This window comes from Pelecanus crispus, chromosome 11 (assembly GCF_030463565.1).
Source record: "Pelecanus crispus isolate bPelCri1 chromosome 11, bPelCri1.pri, whole genome shotgun sequence".
In the NCBI taxonomy this organism is placed as follows: Eukaryota; Metazoa; Chordata; class Aves; order Pelecaniformes; family Pelecanidae; genus Pelecanus; species Pelecanus crispus.
Genome location: NC_134653.1, coordinates 35,368,919 through 35,385,883, shown reverse-complemented (window position 1 = coordinate 35,385,883; position 16,965 = coordinate 35,368,919). Strand labels below are relative to the sequence as shown.

Below are 16,965 nucleotides of genomic sequence, written 5' to 3'. Positions count from 1 at the left end.
AATCACAAAACCATATCCTAGATAAAGAGGCATTTAGGGAATTGTCAAGCTAAGTTTTTTCAGCGCAAAGCCACATATAAATGTGTGCCTGGTGGATAAAATGGGTGCTGTTCACTTGTGCATCACAGAGGCCATGTTGCCGGCAATGACAGAGCCGTGTGTCCCGGAAGAGATTGCTGTCAAAATGCCTGAGTTTAGCATTGGCCATATGCCCCTAAGTACTGACCGAATTAAGATCCTATCCAGTTTCCAGCTTGCCGATCAGTGATACCAGAGAGCGTTTATGTCAAGATGAGCATCTGCAGGCCTGGCAATGGCAACGTGTTTGGCTGCAGGTAGAATACGTAGAAGTGGCCTGATAGTTTTCCTTCTTCCTTTGGAACAGCATATGCGAGAGGCTGCTGAACGGCGGCAACAGCTGGAGTTGGAGCATGAGCAAGCCTTGGCTGTTCTCAACGCCAAACAGCAGGAAATTGAACTCCTGCAGAAGGTAGGTGGAGAAGGGGAAAGTCGGGTGAAACAGCAAATTGCAGCGACAGAGTACAGGTCATGAAACGGATCTCCTGGTTTCAAGGAACTTAAAGCACACCCACCAGACTGGTTCCTCTTCTGGATTGTTCTGTGTGATTGCTGACGCAGTTGTAACAAGCAGGTGTTTGTTGTGGATTTACATGACTGTACTAATTGATTTACAAATGTTTATGCCAGTGAAGATTAACCTGACCAGTATATGGAAGTCCTCATATTTCCCAATAGGGAGAAAAGTGATACAAATACTTGCATTTCCTTTGTATTTCTGTTGCTTCCCTCTATGTTGGGCTCAGGAATATTTGTGCATTTCTTAAATGTCAGGAGGGAATCCGGTCTTAATTTCATGATAACCAAATATGGGGAATCCATATTTCCTTGTCAGTTTGCTGGAACAGTTAATCATTCTTGCTGACATATTAATGTTTTGTTAGGATTTCTTTGGCTTCCTCTTCCAGACACTGGTGATTCTTACTACCTTTCTCCGCTAAATTAGATTAAAGCAAGTCCTTGTCAAGGTACTTACATCAGAATTGATCTTTCTCATAAACTACACTGTTGTTTAAGTTCCCTCATTTTCAAGCTCTTTCTCTAATTCACAAATCAGTTTAAGACCTTTTTTTTTCTTTTTCATACTGCAACTTCTCAGTATTAATTATAATGTAAAAAACATGGTATTGAGTTTGTCTTACCAAAGTCACTTAAAGTTGCAATTGTCTCAATACTAATGTTGATTTTTCCAGTTGCTTGACTAGATCAAAACACAGAAATAATAATGCTAATGATAATTTGGTAAAGAATTGGTATGGAGGGACATTCTCAGCAGAATAAAAAGATGTATCTAAATATAGTTTGCTTGAAATAGAAAGCTTTGCTTGACCAAATGAAATCTTCCAGGTAGTTTTCTGTTAGCCTTTCACAATTAATCTATTTAGGCATATTTCAGAATGCCATTTCTAGTTATAATCAGCTGTTATTATTTGAACTTCCACTAAATTTTGGACTTAAATTTCTTGGCAAAGCAAAGAAATCTAAGAAAGGTACGGCTGTTTTTCTTCTTCTTCTTCTAATTTTTGTTAAATTGTTCTAATAAATGTACATTACATGGGTCTTTTTGTTACAGATTGGCAACAGGAGACAAATCTCTGTAATACTGTTTGCTCCAGTCATTTTTGCTAAACTATAGCATGATAGCCTTCAAGCACAAACGAGGTTGTATTCTATTTATTATTTTACTCAATGCGACTAGCTCAGCATCTGTAGCCGGTGATTAAATTCTTGTCCAGTGGACCTGAAGTAGCATGGAATACAAGATCGTTTATGTTAAAAATGATTATCTAATAATCATTTACCACTAAGTTCCACTAGAATTTTAGCTTAGAATTCTTATACTAAAATCCACCACAATTCATCTCTGCATTACTTAGTAGAAGCATTTAAGAAAGAATTCATCCTTACTGGTTTCATTCATTAGCCTGAAATCCTCCTCCTAGGACCTTGCACAGATACTCATTTTCACACTGAAACATCTAATTCTTTATGTGATTAAGTTGCTATTGTGTCTTTTTTTAATTATTATTGCCTTTCATTATAAGGATCTGTGACAACTTAAATGAGCGTTCTACCCATCACATCTCTTGACAAAATCTGCATGTGATATTCATTCTAGATACCACTCAAAAAGAAGAAGTTTTGTTTTGGTTTGGGGTTTTTTATTTTGATTTTCAGCCCTTCCAAGCTCAGATCCTTTTCCATTGTGACACACTGGGATCCCAGCTTGGTTAAGGTGCTTATTTGCTTCTGTAATGCTATTATTAATGCTGTAGAATAAGAATGAAGACCAGATTAGCACACGGTATGGGTAGAAGAGGTAAAGTATTCAAATCATTGAAAGATTTTTGGGGGATGTCTATACTGTGCACTGTTCTACCTTGTAGACAGATACCCAAGCTACCTGTAGTTCTCCAGGGATGGTGGTGGAAATGAGCACCAACTAATTTATCCTGCTTTAGCCACTAGACTGCTGGTATCCAATGCATCTTCTTTTCAACATTATAATGCAGTGTATATTGTCAGAAAAAGAGTTTAAATAAATCTGTTACCTAAGGAACTATGATACATTGCTTCCATCATTAAACAGATATTGCTGGCTCACATTTCATCCAGAGCTGACCTCCCAATGTACCTAGTACATATGTGTTAAATTCTTTCTTCCTTTTTTTTATTAGAGTCATCTAATTACTTGGAAAAGTACCGTGAAATGAAAGTAGTAACTCCAGGCAGTAAAAGGATGACATTTCACAGCATATCTTGTTGCTGTCGTAAAGTTGCTGATGAACCACAGAAATGTGCACTTTAAAACAAAGCAAGTTACTGGTACAGTCTGATGCGTTTGCTGTCACATTTTGATAATATAAATAAAAACTCCTTGTGTTTTTAATATATGTACAGACTGATCAGATTTTCAACCTAAAAGGAAAAATATAATATTGTTCTTCAAGGTTTTGTGTTGATAGGGAATCAGATGGTCTTTTTCTCCTACAAGACAGTTTGATGTAGAAGAGAGATAGCTTTTGATGCAGGTTTTCTAATCATTTATCAAGAACTCATATTCTCGGTAGATTTTATTAAACTTGTCATGATGGATAACACAAGGCTTTCTATTACCTGTCATCGTACGTTTGCTAATGCTCCTGGAGCCAATATTTTATCAGGTGCTAGCAATAAGACTTATTACTGTAGTAGAGGAAGAAATATGAGTGTGCTTGCAGGACTGAAGGAGCTTTATTACGATGCATGACAGTGAAGTATTGTTTGGGTATGTTTTTGGTTGTGACTTTATGGCCTGACCCAGCTTCTCTTCAAACCAGTAAGGGAGTAGGGTAGCCCTCATAGATGAGGAAAATGAAGTTGACGTAGCTGTCGGTGTCCATCATGGGAGCATCTGGCCCATTAAATTAGAAAGTCTGTGGGGTGTTGCCCTCTGCTAAACTGGAGGGTTTTAAGACTCTTCTCTGATGAGGAATGTATAGAGTGTGGTCTTTGGGTTACAGTAATGAGGAGCTAAGAGGCAAAGTTAGTGCATCACACTGCTATCAGCCTGATACAATGGTTAATAAGAAGTTTTGCTTGTCTTGGGTAAGCTTCAATAATGAAGACAGTGAAAACTTAAATGGCAATAAAGTGAGGATAACACAAAGTTATTCAGTGCTGTTCTTTTGGTTTTAAGGTTTAGTCTTTTCCTGACCAAAATTTGATACCTGAATTTCTGAACTACATAATACACTTTTCTGCTCTTGCTGATTCCCTCTTTTCTTCTCTGACTCAGTTGATTAGACCCTAAATGTTGCAGTCTTGTTTTGAGACAACCTTTCTTGTGGTTGCCTTGAAGTGCTTTGTGAGCTATTTACTTAGATGATAAATACTGTTGCTGTATATAAAGAATGAGCTTAATTTTGTGTTGCTTTCTCCTAGCTGGTACGGTAGGTTTCTACACTATGAACCTCCTGCAATGTAGAATAACAAGCTCATTTTTCAGTTTTAATTTAGAGGGTTTCAGAGATACTTCTGATGTGTTCTTGCAGTGTGTTGAGCATGCTGTTCTTGCTCCAACAAAATACCAATGCTATTAAGCTTCACTGAGATTCAATCTCCTAAAAATAAGCAGTTATTTCAGTGGCTTGGAACCAAAGCTCTTTAGTAATATTGATGGAGCCATCCCTTCAAGACTGTAATTGGCTTTGGATTTGAGTATACACTATGCCACTTTATGTGGTTAGAGCATACTCTATGTGGCATGACTAATTGACTTTTCTTTTCTTTTCTTAATTATAAAAACAAGGCTCAGGTTGAAGCTAAGAAGGAACATGAAGGAGCAGTTCAGTTGCTAGAGGTAAGAAGATATCCTTTGTGTTACCTTTGCTTGTGGAGGTTCCATTCTGAATGTGATAACTTTACAGTATCATCACTTTTGAAAGTTTCAAGTAATATGTAGGCAAATAGGGGGTTTTTTTCCCTTCTAATGTAATTGCATCCTTTAACAATTATCAGTCAGGAGCACGTTAAGCTGAGCTGCTGGAAGTGATGTGTGTACCTCAATTTCTCTTTTGTATAGAATGGAAATCTTAGTACCTTCTCTTTTTTTGTAGAATACTATCAGATGCATAGAAAGGAAGTGATTGCTTGTAAGAATTATTATTGTTTAGGCTGGAAATACAGCTGCAAATACCAATCAATTACCTAAGGTTCCTAATTAAATAGTAAACATAAAGTAACATGTTAAAGAGCCAAAATTTTTAAACCTAATGAAATAATTGGATACTTTGAAAAACCTTCAAAGGATGTGGTAGAGAGAGAACACTTCATTCCTTTTATTGGAAAACTAGATCTTTTCAAGAAACATATTCAATTTTTTTAATTAGAAACGTAGCATAATTTATTTGGAAGGGACCTCTGGCTATCTGGTCCAATTCCCTGCTCAAAGAAGGGCCCTCTTTAAAATTACTGTAGGCTGCTCAAGGCTTTGCCCAGTCCATTTTTTAAATATCTCTGGGAATGGAGATATGACAACCTCCATGGGCAGCCTCTTTCAGTCTTTGAGCACTTTCATTATGAAGAATATTATTTTTGCATCCTGTCAGAATTTTTCTCTGGATGCTACCCATGTGGATTGCCTCTAATCCTATTGATGTGTATCACCAGCAGGAGCCTTTCTTAGCATTTCCCAAAGATGCTGCAATATGTTTTTGGAATTTGCCAGTGACTATTTGATTTAGTAAGTGCTCACTGTTAAATAAGTTAAGTTTTGAGAGATGATTCAGATGATCTGATTTACTAACTTTTAAGGCACTAAATACCTGCACGTACTGACATCATCCATAGAGGCAACATCATCCATAAAGATACATCAAAAAATCTTAGTATTTTCCTCAGCCATGTCTCAGTTATGACCTTGGCATGGGGCATTTCCTGTAAACTCAGTAGTAGCTGTGTTTATGGACTTTGCATCACATTTCAAGCCTTCCTTCAAGTCATTAATCCTAAAGAAATATCTAGTAATTTAGTCTTCTGTGTCTATGGATACAGAATTGCTTGTGTCTTGTATAGAATTGACATGAAGAACAGGAGCAAATTCTTACTCCCATTCAAAAACCATGAACTTTGCTGTCAATTTTAGTTAGAATAGGGCAAGGTTTGCAAAACTTCTTTGTCTTAGGCTGGAGTGAAATTTTTAGAGATTTTAAACTGGGACTCTTATAATAATGGAACCTTTGTAATGGATACATACAGTTATGGTTAAATTGCATATGAAAACACAAAAAATCAAAGGAGAATTGAAATAAATTAACACACTTGAATATCTATCTGGTGCTGACAAAATTTTTTATTCCCTTTGCTGCCTGCTGTTTAGAAATGCAGGCTGACCCACATGTTGTGCAAGACAGGACAAATGACAACATGTAGCAGAAATCAGAACTCCTGTAAGCAGGTTCCTAAAACAAACAAATCGTCCCCAGTTTTTTCAAGCTAGGCTCAGCAGATTCTTTAAGTTCCAGTCATGTTGTTTGAGGTACTTGGGTAAGGTAGTGTCAGAAAATATAGATGCAGAAGAAAATAGCACGCTAACTGCATGCAGATTTCCTTTTGTTCTTTTTTGTTCTTCATTTTTTCATGCAAAATAGGTTTTCACTGATAACCACCAGACTAGTTTTTCTGTCTGAGGAGAAGGCATTACATGGTTATTAAGCCTTAATGAACTGTACAGGTCATAAAGAACATGCGATACTATAGATTGATTACAGCAAGTGCGTTGTTGACATTTCACTTGGAAATCTGTTTTTAGGAGACGGTCATTTCTAGGCTTTTTACCTTCTCACAGCAGTTCTTCTGTCTGTGTACCTACTGGTCGTGCATTGATGGAAGGTGGTTTTTCAGGTGCATTGATCATATTTTAAAAAAAAAATTTAAAATTGTTTATTTGTATCTATAAAAGTTAATATTCCCACAGAAAGTGTTTTATTCATATGCTTTCATTATCATCATATATATTAAGTTTGTTTTGCCTTTAGGAACATAAGATTAAATTATTTAATGCCTGGTGGAAAGTATATGATGCAGGAAAACTTAAGTAGAAACAAAGCAGGCAAGTGATTATTTACGCCCCTCAGGCTAATCAAAATTCCTATTTAGTTGATTTGTCTGTGACATCTGATTTGCATAACCCCATCAAGGTTTCCTAAGCTTTTGCTTTTTATTGCCATAAGCCCATTAATTTTTAGCATTTTATTTAATCTGCCTTTTGCATTTTAAGATCAGCAGTGGTATTGATTTCTGAAACATTCTGTAGCGTGGCTTGTGTTAATGCATGTTTTTACATGTGTTAACTGTTCTAATATATTTTGCTTTGAAATGTAAAAGAAGTGTTCAAAACTGGTTTTATTCCTTTGTTTATTTCACATCTCTTTGTTTACTGTGTCTTGTTTGGAATTTATTGCTTTGCACTTCATCCAGAACACCTTGGACAGCATGCAGGTATTTTAGGGCATAAATTCTCCTTTCCCTGTCCCGAATCCTGCACTTTTCCCTTTAAAATGAATACAATGGTCCTGCGTAACCTTGCATGGGATGTGTGCTAGAACCATTGTTATGCAAGCATGCTTGGCATTTATTGGCCTAATACCAAATCACCAAAATGAGGATTTTTTTCTACAAGAGATTAACCTGCAAATATGGCATGATTTAATGAGAACTCAGATACTGTTTTTGAAAATGAATTTCTTATGAGCATGCCCAGTAAGAATGGTTTGGTAGTTTATTCAAGACTGTAGCTTTCTGACTGTGTGGATTTTGTCTGAATTCAGATTGTTTCCTTATTAATACAAAGATAATTTTATGTGGTATTTTCACCTGAGGGTGATTTATTGAGCCACCTACTGAAAGCCATTGCTGCTGCATAAACAATTAAACTATGAAATGGCATCTCCGTAGCAGAATATGTGAGCTGATTACTCGTCTGAATTCAAGCCTGTCCACCTGGAAAGTTGCTCATCATCTTATCTGTCTTGTGCGAACAGTATCTGTCTTGTAATGGAGGAAGTCTACTTCATTTTCAATTTAAGAAGCTGTTTAAGTTTTAGAAATAGTACTATGTATTGTCTGAGCAACTTGGTAAGCCCTAAGTGAAACACATTCAACATGGGCTGCATTAGAGAATGTCTTTTCATACAGCCACTGCTATAGGCACATCCAGTTTTAGGGAGATCTGGTAGACTTGGCACTTTTGTGCCATCGTTATTAGGATAGGCTGTATGGGCAGAACCATGAGAGAGAATAAAAATTCAGTCTTTCTCAGTGTAAGCACATGCCTCACTCTGCAGTGACATACCTGAATATGTAGATTTTCTAGTGAGCTGCATCTGGCTGGTTAACAACGAACCGAGCACCTACCTGAAGTTAAGAAACAAAGATGGGTATGGGGATGCCTCTTGTTAGTACTACTGTGGGTCTTAGGGCAATTTTTTCTTTATGTAGTACCAGCTTTGTGCTCACTTCTGACTCATAACCTTGATTAAAAAAAAGCAGTAAAGGCATTTTTCTTCCAGGCTTCATACTGTCATGAGAGAACAACTTGTAAATTAAGATTCTAAATACTCGAAAGAAAAGCCGAAGAAAGCATATACTGAAATGCAAATAAGTTTTAAATTAATAAATAATAACAACACATTAAATTAATATTTTTTAAAAAATATTTTTTTATGGCAGACTTAGCATCTTGTTGGGTTCTGGATGATGATGTTTTTATTTTTTATTTTATGCTAGAATTTCCATAACTGCATGTGGAAAGGTCAGTATATATTCATAGAGAGCTGAATAGCTCATCCTTAAACTTTCCATTGGAAAGAGGGGATCTAAAAACCCAAATCACTTTACTACTTTGTTTGCTTAATGTTCTTTAAAATTGTACGTAGATGTCTTATTCATGCAGCAAAGTAACACATAGCGCAGGCTCACACTTCAGTTGCTCAAAACCACAGTGAAAAGATGTAAGACAAAAAACAAAAATCAAAGCATTTAACATTTGTGTCAAACTCCCACAATGTCTCTGTATCTTATTGTTTTCTGTTTCATAATCAGTCAGATAGATACCCTGAGACTTCTTTAGTAGAACTAAATTAATTTGTGTTTTATGAATACAAGGAAATTATATCCTCAAAATTCACGGTAGCTTTAAAAATATATGTTACAAAAAAAGGAACAAATAGTACCACTTTCTGCAGTAGGAAATTTGGATTTTTGTGTTCTTCTGGGGACTATAAGTGTTTTGTTTATCCTTAGCTGTGCTAAGATCTTTGTATAGGTAGTAAGTAATATATGTCATTTTCTTGATGTGGAATATGTGCAGGTTTTCTTATATGAACTGAGAACATTTTCCTCCTTCAAGAAAACGAAAACTTTAGTACCGTTGAATGAATTTAATTGATATCTAGGCTTCCTTTGTTAGTACAGTTGTTTAACTAGGCATATACTATAAAGGGGTTTTTAATGAAGGAAAGTGATGTTTGTTCATCATAAAGCATCAGATTAGGATATAGTGCATTAGCTTTTCATATAAGGAGCTTATTACCGCCTCCGTTGAGCTACTTCTGCTTGCAGCATTTGGGTCACAGCACAAGACACGAGTGCTCCCTAGGCCTCAAATGTCAGTCGTGGGCACATTTCCAGAGTACAGACCAACTGTTTGCCCTTACGTGAAAATCAGACCTCACAGATGAAATTCTCAGGAGCTTTGCTGATTCTTCAGTCTTTGCCACAGGTGTTAACGTGCTCTTTCCTAACTCTCTGGGCACTTTACATTCATGTTTTTTCTCTTCAGGAACATAGGATAGTGTATGCAAACAGATATACAGACTGTTTATAAATGCAGATTGAAATTTAAATGCATTATATTGAAAACATCATTATATCCTTAATTTAGCTGGTACAATGAATGTACAGATTTGGATAAAAGTTTTTTTTTCCTGCTTTAGTGTCTTTGCTACCCTTACATATTTTTTGAGTTAAAGTTGTAGAAGAAATCCTGACTTCCCATGCCCATTGTCTTTTCTTTCTTTTCCATCACCTCATCTATTTTTTCACATCAGGAATTCAGAAACTGTACGTAGGCAAATTTCCCAAGTCATCACAGAAGCTCATCTTTTAAGTTCTGTTTTGTTAAAGCCTGATACCTCAAAATTAAAACGAAAATGTTTGCCAACAGTGACATTTTGGTACTTCTCACAAGCTTACAAACCATCTCCTCTTGGCTGGTGTCTGGATCACTTCTGTGTGGTCTGGCACCTATAGTGAGCAGCATTATTTTTGAAAGGGAATTGAGCCAGTAGATAGGCCCACATCCTGCATGAACCACAGTGGGGTCTTTTTTTGGTGGTGTTTTTTAATACATCAGTGTTAATCTAACAATTCAGAAGGCTTCAACTTAATAGCTGAGGACGGGAAAACCTCAGAAATATACCTGAGTTTTAGAAAAAGTTGGAGAAGTGCACAAAAGTGACATTAACATGTGTGTAGAAGTCACAAAGCTTAGGATCTGTTTGCAAGTGTTCTCAGCAGTGATTTTTTTTTTTTTTTTTTTTAGCACTGCCAAAAAGTATGATGAGGAATTTCCACTTTGGAAATTGGAGATGAAAGGAGTACTTACCTCAATATTACAGGGCTACTAAAAAGTTTCGTTCTAAACATGGGTGAGAATTTAGGGGGAGAAAAATGTAATTGCGGGCCTGTTTATCCCAAATAGTTTGCCTATCCTGGCTTCCTGGTACTTAAGAAAAACCTGACGCGGTCATAGCTCGCTCTGATCTCAGTCAAATGTCTGTGTTGTGTCTTGCTTGTGCAGGCCAAGGTCCGAGAGCTAGAGGAGAAATGCCGGACACAGAGCGAACAATTTAACCTCTTGTCCAGAGAACTGGAGAAGTTTCGACAGCAAGCAGGAAAGATTGATCTCCTAAGCAGTAACTCCGTGGCATCCTCAGATATCCCTGGTTCTCCCGGTAAATCTCTGTCCCAGTTAATGAATGGAATAGCCACTTCTATAGGCAAAGGTAAGGACCAACATTCTATTTGTAGGTATCTGTTCTGCCCTGCAGGTTTTAAGATGCAACTCAGTGATGTAAATAGAGTTTGATTGTACAAATGGAGGATAGAATTTGCTCCTGTTCCTGTTTTGTGACTTGCTTAAATTTCAGAGTATATCTTAAGCCTTCACTGCGGTTGTTCCAGTTTTATTTGGGCACTGCTGTGAGCAGAATTCTCTCTAATTGTTGTTGGGTGTAGTGACGAGAAACCTGTTCAGCGTTAAAATGATGTCTTCCTTATGTAAGCGTCTACTTCTATTGGAAGAAAAAAGACTGTCTGCATATACAGGCTTTGCTGTAAAACCTTCACAGTTTCAGGGACAGGAGTTGGTCTGCTATCTTGTTGAAGTAGCAGTTCATGGGGAAAGAAAGCATAGGCACCCCCACGCTGCATTAGCCATTACATAAAAGAAACTTGTAAATAGAGCTGAGTAAAAAAATGGGAAAACTGAATAGAATATTTCGACAAACATGAAAATGTTTTTAGTTTAGCTGCGTTTGTTCAACCGAAAATATGCATTTCTCCGTAAAAACTTGAAGGTAAAACATTTAAAAAAAAAAAAAAATTTCAATGGAAAGAAACACTGTCTACAAAACCACAAATTCTGTCATAAAATGATTTTGGTTGGAAAGGAGTTTCATGGGATATATTCTAACAGACCTGAATAGGAATAATATCTACAGTTGCTTACTAAACTGTGGAAAGGTGTTTAAATTTTTAACTTTGTTTAAAATATTATTTGAACATGTAACTGCCAGGTGTTTTAGAAACAGATAAGTCACAACAAAAAATACTGCTGATTTGAGTTCTAAAAGAAATGGAGAATGCAAAAAGAAATTAACTTACATCTGTATTGGTGTTCTTACACTTATAGTGCCTAGTATCTCCAACACAGTATGTGTTTTTCCAAGATCTGTGTTGAACAGCTCCTCCTAAGTACACAACTTTGTTAACGACTCATTAGTCATAAGAAAATTTAAAAGATCAAGGCAAGAGGTTACCTGAGGACACTTGAAAGTAACTTGCATGTAAATCACATGCTAGATTGTGTATTCTAATTATGTTGTTATCAAGGCTGCGGAATGTACTCACCAGCTCAGCATCACCCATGCTAGAATGACTTTAACTACTTGTTCTGCAAAGGAACACTTGTCAGGTGATTTCCATTACCTACAAATTCCCCCAAAGTTGTTTTAAAATAAGTATGAAGAGGACCTGGAGAAATGAAATGGTCTTGACTTTTTTTTTTTTATTTCATCTTCCTAAGCTTCTAGAAAAATTCTGAGGCATAGGGCCTAGAAATCACAAATCATTTCCTTATCATTACAGATGAGCAGTTATTTTCAGTGAAGGGTGCTAAACTCAGTGTGAAACCAAGTCAGAAGGAACCAAGGTGACATCCTTCTTTCATTTCAGTTCAGTAACTTTGTATGCCTTGGGTTTTTGAACACAAAATTCGAGCTGATGCAGTCTTGCCCAGTGTGGTGTATATTAGTTTATAGGCTTTTCTGGAGCTGCAAGTCTTACCTAAGTGGGTATTAAAGTGCACTAAATGGAGAATTCAGAATACATTACCTGATAGCTGTAAGAATTTAGTAGAAATTTCCTTAATATCAACAGGATTAGCTCCTCATGTCTCTAAGGACAGGATTTTCAAAGCAACAATTAACTTTAAAGGAAAGGTAATTAGGTATTGAAATGTCCTTTAGGCAGCTAGTGAAGGTCCAGTCTGTATCTCTGGAATTGATCTGAACAGGCCCCAATCCTCAAATAAAAATCAAATATACTTTTTGAGGTCCTCAGTCAAGCTCTCCAAACTAACTTATATTTATTCTTAAAATACTAATGGAAATAGCTTTTAAAAAAACCTTCAAAACATAACAAACAGAAATCTTCCAAGAACTCCTTGACTTTAGTATGGTTTTAACCATAGAAAACACTGCTAGGTCTGTACTGAAGTCATTTAAGGGCCTTGCTCTGTAAACCTTTTCTCGTAACCTATTGATTTTTATGCGACACAGAAATCAGGGCCCACAACACTGATGTATAAACATCAGAAATCCTTGGGCAATATTCATTCTCAGTATGAATGCACTGATAACAATAAAGTAATGTTTAAGCAAGTGGGCAGGATTTCTAATTATTGAAATCAACCTTTTCACAATAATGATGGTAATGCTGCAGCAAGTTCTTCAAACCAGAAGTGTAATTATTTTTATTATGTGTGAGGAAGAAAGAACACAAGAGGGAATACAAGGACAGCTTTCAAAGCAAAGCAAATGACGGAAATGAGATCAGTTTATGACCAGCTGCTTTGCCTTAATTGGTGATGTTTGAATGTATCAGGAAATGAAATAAACCTAGCCAGAATAGATTAGAACATAAAAAGTTCACTCTAAACATATAATAATGTCACAATCAGATACAGAAACCATAAGATTTATTATTCATCAGATAAAAGGCTCATTTAAAAGGCCTTTCTAGATAATTTAGGTAGTCCATAATGAATCAGCAGTTCCAATAAATAAAATGGAGAGTCTAATTGTACTACAAGTATGGCCAGCTCTAATTCTGCTGAGACATTTAAATTAAGTCTGGTGCTCTTCCTTGCCTCTTTCCTTGAAAGAGTGTTCTTCAGACTTAACAGATACTGCCAGTCATGGGCAAATAAAGGCCATTTTGAGGGTATATGGATTTTAGGAGACTTTATGGACAAAAACCCTGTGGCTTTATAAGGTTCTTCTCTAGTATTTGGAGAACAAAGGAGACATTTCTAGAAGCTTCTGTATGTTCTTATGAACTGATCTCTTGTATTTTTCATTTTTAACTCTTAGTTTTTTCCAGAGTGCAAATATAAAAGGAAAGATGCTTTTATTTTTCCCTTAGTTTCCAGTGAGGTAACAAGCTTTAAAACAGTCTTTATAGGTCTGATTCCTCCACATTCTGTTGTTTAAGCCCAGGGGCATCAGATGAACAAGAGAACCTAGTTTGAAGTTGTTTCTTATTTTGGAATTAAAGTGAGGCCAGTTTTTAAATGCAGCCATTTTTGTCTGTGCTCTTGTATTCACAATCCACAAAAGTAGACATCCTCTATAGAAACGATCAGGAGATTACAGAGATTCAGGAGGTTTCAGGAGGAATGCGCTTCATGCACAGCAAATCTCAATTTTGCTTTTTGCAAAGGCATTGCTTGATAATGCTTGTGTTTATTTTTTTTAATCCAACTGTGGCTGTGCATACATAGAATCAGCATGAATTTACATATATTATTTAAGCATCTGATGAACTTTTTAAAAAGTCTTATGTACAGAATACAGAGGAACTAACTGGTAATGTTGTATGATGAAGCTCGCCCAAAAAACTGTTCTTTCCAATTTATTGCAGATATTAGAGTACCTTGAAAATGCAGTAATTTTTAAGCTGCTTTAAGAAATAGATCACACTGTGGTCCCAGATCAAAGCAGTCCCACAGCATAGGAAAGAGCCTTAGAGGATCAGCTTCTATTACTTCACACACTTTTGCATAAGAGACAGGAGTTGATGGCACCCAGCGCAGATTTTGTTGAGCAGGGAGGTGTTACGTTGCACCAGTAGCCAAATGAATAGAGAAACAGCGGACACTGAAGGCAGCAGTAAGTCCTGTTAGGAAGACAAATCCATTTTGCATAGCTAGATTTGGGGCAGAAGCTGGATATCGATGGATATGGGTATAGAATTGCTCTGATGGGAAGTGAGTTATCGAAGTCGGCTGTATCGAGATATTAGCACCATCTGGAGCCATAGGTGTGTCCAGTCACAGGATGCATTTACAACTACCACACAGTTTTCCCTCCTATGTATTAAGGACTCAAGGTACATTTTATGTACCCTGTTTTACAAGTGGAAAAAATCAGACAGTCAAATATCTTCCAGCATCTTGATATTCCTGGAGTTCTTGATAATGTGTGTTCCTATCCTGGTTATCATTCTACATGCATACAAAGCAAGGGCTATATTGTCCAAGAATCTTTCTCCGCATTTTGTTTGTAGTGCGACTAATTTAATAACAAAGCCTGAAAAATCCAGGAGGTATGAGACCAAACAGCAGTTTCCTTTGAATGAATAATCACAGTTGGACCAATTATTTATAGGCTTGGCGCTGACAGGCTGATATGGCAAGCACATTAACAGCAAACAGAAGGAGCTAAATTGGCTAAAGGTTTCTGAACAGGGATGACTTTTCTGTTATATATGTGAGAAATGTTCCAAGAATAAAAAATGTGCCCTTTTCCAGCCTGGGGTTTGCTGTAAGCAGGCTGGTTGTAATTAATCTTTTGTCCGATGACTTGTATATTTCCCTGCTGTCAATGTGCTTAAGCTGTCCTGCTGTAAATTACAGTGATGCAGAGAAAATTAATCATATTGGATAAGGAGCACACCAGAAAAACCCTCTGATGATACGTTTTGGAGCTTATTCTCCTCTGCAAGATGAATAAAGAGGTTCCACTGATAATTCCTGTGTTGTCTGGGAAGCTTGCAATTCAGTAGCAAAAAATTGCTGTCCAGTCTTCTGGCAGAACTGGAGAGGAAATGCTGAACGTACACATATCCAAGGTCTGAAAAATTAGAGCATAGGCTCATTATGTTAATGAGAGAGAGAGAAAGGAGAAGGCACTCTGGATATCTGATTGTGTCAGCAATGCCCTAGACTCTGTGCTTTGCTATAGCTTCTGCTGATGCTGCAAGTATAATTAGGTCAGTTTACAATTTCCTGCTTGTTTTCATATGGTCTGGGGACTAAACTAACAGTAAAAGGGAAAAAATGTAGAAGTATTTTATATCACACTTTAGTAGTCTCTCTTGCAACCTTGATGAAGTTGTTCTTTTTACTTGTCTCCCCTCACCATTAGGCCTGGTTTTCACTTGAGTAAATAGGAGATAAGAGTGTTCAGCCTCTTGTAAGGCTGCCTCCTTAGGTCCTTTAAATGTGCAGTATAAACTGCCTTTTTCTTTTTATTTCTAAGTGCTTTCAAAAAGCACAGTGAAAATATTCAAGAAGCATTGCTGGAGATTTTTCCTTTTTCATAGTCTATGTCTTCCGGTTTTTAGAAACTGGAGAGATGGCACTGTGATCAAATTACGTGGTTTAGTACTGGTGTTAATGAGGAGCTCTTAAGAAATATGAATCTTGGAACTTACTGCCCTGCAAAAAGCCAAACCACTTCCCTTCATTTCAAAATGAGTATCCTGCTAACTAAGTAATTAGCATTTCAGTTGCTTTCTTAGAAGATAAATGCATGACTCGATTCTACTTTCCAGTATACGATAGAGTCCCTGAAAGGAATAGAAGGGTTCCAACAGCAGCTTTCTAGTGCTGGGCATCTTAAGCAGCATGTCAAATAACTTCTCCAAAGATACCAAGATGCTCAGAACAAAGGTGGACTTTTTTTCATTAGGGGAAACACTAACTTTTTTCTTTTTTAATTAAAATGCCTTCACTTTCTACATTACGTACCATTACATATTGTTGACTTACATAATTTACTGAAAGGCTGGGAACTAGTAGGTTTAGCTGCTTTTATGCTCTGCAGTCTACCTACCTTAGCCTTTTTCTAGAACGATTTCTAACAGGAGAGAAAATAACTCGCTGCTGCTTATTAGTTGCCAGTGTTTCTGCTTGAGAACAATTACTTATTCTCACATGTGTTTTGTTCACTGCCAGGTCATGAAAGTCCTTCTGGAAGTCGTTGTGTGATTTCAGAGTTTATACGACCCCTTCAAATATCTGGAGACAAACCAGAACAATTGTCTGTCAAACCTACATTCCTGTCCAAGTCAAGATCTGGTACCCCAAGATGCAGATTTGATTCAGACGTGAGTCTTCATTAATTTGTTACTGAAAATGTATGTTATGGGGCCAAGACCTCTCTTCCCCAGGGGACCGATGCAGGTGGATCCACCTGCTTTTAAAAAGCCAAGACTGAATGTTCTCATTTTCTGAGGTAACTTGGGAACATTACCGGAGGGAATTTAACTGATATTTTCAAAGTCTCAGCTGATATCCTAGTTACACAGCATGAAAAATGGGTGTGTGAGAATGTCAAGCTTCTGTGAAAACCTCAGCCTTCAATGGTGCATTCAGAGTACTGCACTATTTCTGTGCATAAGAAGTGTAAGTCAGCATTTCTGCTTGTGTCTGGTTTGGTGTATGTCCAAAGTTATGGGGGTTTATCATTATTTTATTATACCTACCAAAAGGTGTGACTTTGATACACCCTGGGCAAATGGAAGAGAAATTCCACGCAGTGCCCTGTCCAGGCAGGCATG

At 36.9% G+C, this 16,965-nt stretch overlaps 1 protein-coding gene across 7 annotated transcripts in view; it reads left to right on the top strand.

Annotated features, from left to right (window-relative positions):
- Window positions 1–385: 385 nt before the first annotated feature.
- RIMBP2 (RIMS binding protein 2) overlaps window positions 386–16,965 on the top strand; it is a 57,729-nt gene continuing 41,149 nt past the window's right edge. For 5 of the 7 annotated variants that reach the window (XM_075718377.1, XM_075718375.1, XM_075718379.1 and 2 more), the window contains exons 1-4: window positions 389–490; window positions 4,370–4,420; window positions 10,421–10,625; window positions 16,361–16,512. In XM_075718377.1, the coding sequence (XP_075574492.1) occupies window positions 389–490; window positions 4,370–4,420; window positions 10,421–10,625; window positions 16,361–16,512 (510 nt within the window). Of the gene's footprint in view, window positions 491–4,369; window positions 4,421–10,420; window positions 10,626–16,360; window positions 16,513–16,965 lie in introns of all 7 variants that reach the window. The other 2 variants (XM_075718374.1, XM_075718380.1) reach the window with 2 other exon arrangements.